This window comes from Cucurbita maxima, unplaced genomic scaffold, assembly GCF_002738345.1.
Source record: "Cucurbita maxima cultivar Rimu unplaced genomic scaffold, Cmax_1.0 Cma_Scf01770, whole genome shotgun sequence".
NCBI lineage: Eukaryota > Viridiplantae > Streptophyta > Magnoliopsida > Cucurbitales > Cucurbitaceae > Cucurbita > Cucurbita maxima.
In genome coordinates, this window is record NW_019273786.1 from 1 (window position 1) to 2,431 (window position 2,431).

Here is a 2,431-nt window from a genome sequence, read left to right on the forward strand (position 1 = left end):
CTAGTATACATAATCTATAACTTAAAGTTCTGGTACCAACTATAACGACCCTAGATTTCTACTAACCTAAAGTCGTTACCGTTTTCATATCCTAATTAAACATTTAAAACTAAATCATAAAACACTAGCATGGACTTATGTGTTCAAAAACATCTTCAAAACAACATGATGAAATTACTAAATTAAATAAATGAACAATAAAAGTAAAAACACCTTATCCTAACCTAGTGTTTAAGAAATAAAATACTACTATTCTATGCATGTGCATGGTCTTGCTTGCAATGTCTTCGTCAACCATACATGGATGTCTTTCGTTGACCTAAAATAGAAGTAGCACACGACTAGAGTATTTTAAGAAATAGTTAGTAAGTGATCCCATTGGGGTCAATGAAAGCAAACACACGAAACTCATTATTAGAGACCTATCGTTAAATCGTAATAGGGGTGGCCTTCAGTTCGGACAAAACTGAATGTGTAGTACTTCTCTACACACGACCCACACATGTGAATGTGGATCCTAAGGCGGTTCACCCCCTGGGCCCATCATAGTCGAGCTAGCTATCCGTAGCGACATCCCAAAGTCAGCAGACCCGGAGTGTCATACAAGACATGATCATCATTATCATCATTATCATAGTATATGCGTCTGTACTCGTCACCATAAATTGGGAAGTATCCCGATGTATATGAACACACAAAATGCATAAGGTCCCTATAATTTTCATCTCTAAATAATTTTTATGACACAACCCTATACAACGTTCACACATTACTATAAGTAACGTGCATGCATTGACCTTCATATGTTCATCACCATTAACATTAACTAGGTCGTGTCTTTGAAAACTCGTCGTGTAATACATGCACATCATCATATTAAATTATTTCATCATCATGCGTCTCACATCATCTTGTTATCATGCATCATCATCATCATGTCAACATCATGTACATCATCACATCACGTCACATCATCATATAACATCATCACATCATACTGTGCACGTCATCATACTGTGCACGTCTGCACTCATCATCTCTAGGGGAAGTAACCCTATGCTTATGAACATATAATATGCATGAGGTCCCTCTAAATCCATCATAATGCCTGACCCAACCCTCTAGTCTCATCTCTTTGTTACTCTTGGTAACACATACTCGTGGATATTTATATTAATATCATTTTCATGCTCTTAGGGTTGTCCTATGTCGATCTAACGACATGATGCAATATGGCACTCATCATCATATAGCATGCTCAATATGGAAACATTTTTTTTTAAAAGATACATTCTTGTTTGACTTGGTTGGTTGAGGAGACAGATAGTTGGAAAAGGGATGAGAGTTTAGTGAGAGCCGTTTGGATAAGATTGCTGTTTTTTTATTATTTTTTCTTTTACCGTTGTATCCTATTTGATTTAGTTCAATTTTCTAATTTATCCAAAATAAAATTAAAAAGGTTTGTTTTGCTTTAATGGGTAGATTTAAGGACCATAATTGACTTTTTATTTATTTATTTATTTATTTATGGGAGTAACAACTATTACCTTATTTGATTTATCGCGCACCATAAATGACTATTTTATTTATTTTTGTATGGTTCAATCGATAACGTTATAGAATTAAACTTTATTAGTAAGCCTATAAAAAGAATATGAATTAACTATTTCAAAAATATTGTAATCTCCTCCACATTCATTCATTTATCCATTCCTATAAATACCCACCAACCTTCTCCTTCAACAAACCATCAAATACTCTTCATCATCTTCAAACTTTATCACCATGGCTAAGGCTCTTTTCTTCGTGGCTTCTCTTCTCCTCTACGTCCTATCGCAATCGTCGCTCGCGGTGGCAACCCAACGTTTAGATTTGGTGGGTAGCTACAAACCAATAAAAAACATAGATGAGCCCAAGATTCAAAGCTTAGGTGAGTTCGCAGTAAATGAACACAATAAACAGGCAAAAACTCAACTCCACTTCCAAAAAGTGATTAGTGGAGAAATGCAAATTGTGGCCGGGACCAACTATAACCTTCGATTGACAGCTCTTGAGGGGACTGATAGCCGAACCTATGGCACCCTTGTGTTCACTGACCTCAACAACAAGAACAACCTTATCAACTTCTTTGGTGTCTCCAACTAGACTTCTTGCTTCTTATCAATAACTATATGTGTTTCTAATTCTCTATCTTTTTCATATTATGTTATGAATGTTTGGAATCTCGATCAAATTTGTTTACGAATGGTTTAAAACCTAATACAAGTATAATTTAGTTAAATAAGATATATAATGACTCTAAAATAATTAATTTCAATACAAATAAAATTAATTTCAAATCATAATAACTTAAATGAAAGAAAACATTCCTAAGATAATTATAATAAAAATGAAATATTAAAGAAAAAGAATAATATTAAAAAAAAAAAAA

At 33.7% G+C, this 2,431-nt stretch overlaps 1 protein-coding gene across 1 annotated transcript; it reads left to right on the forward strand.

Moving 5' to 3' along the window:
- Positions 1-1,785: 1,785 nt before the first annotated feature.
- On the forward strand, positions 1,786-2,145 carry LOC111475533 (cysteine proteinase inhibitor 1-like). Its single transcript, XM_023119905.1, has one exon. The coding sequence runs from the start codon at positions 1,786-1,788 to the stop codon at positions 2,143-2,145; it is 360 nt and encodes a 119-aa protein (XP_022975673.1).
- Positions 2,146-2,431: the final 286 nt, after the last annotated feature.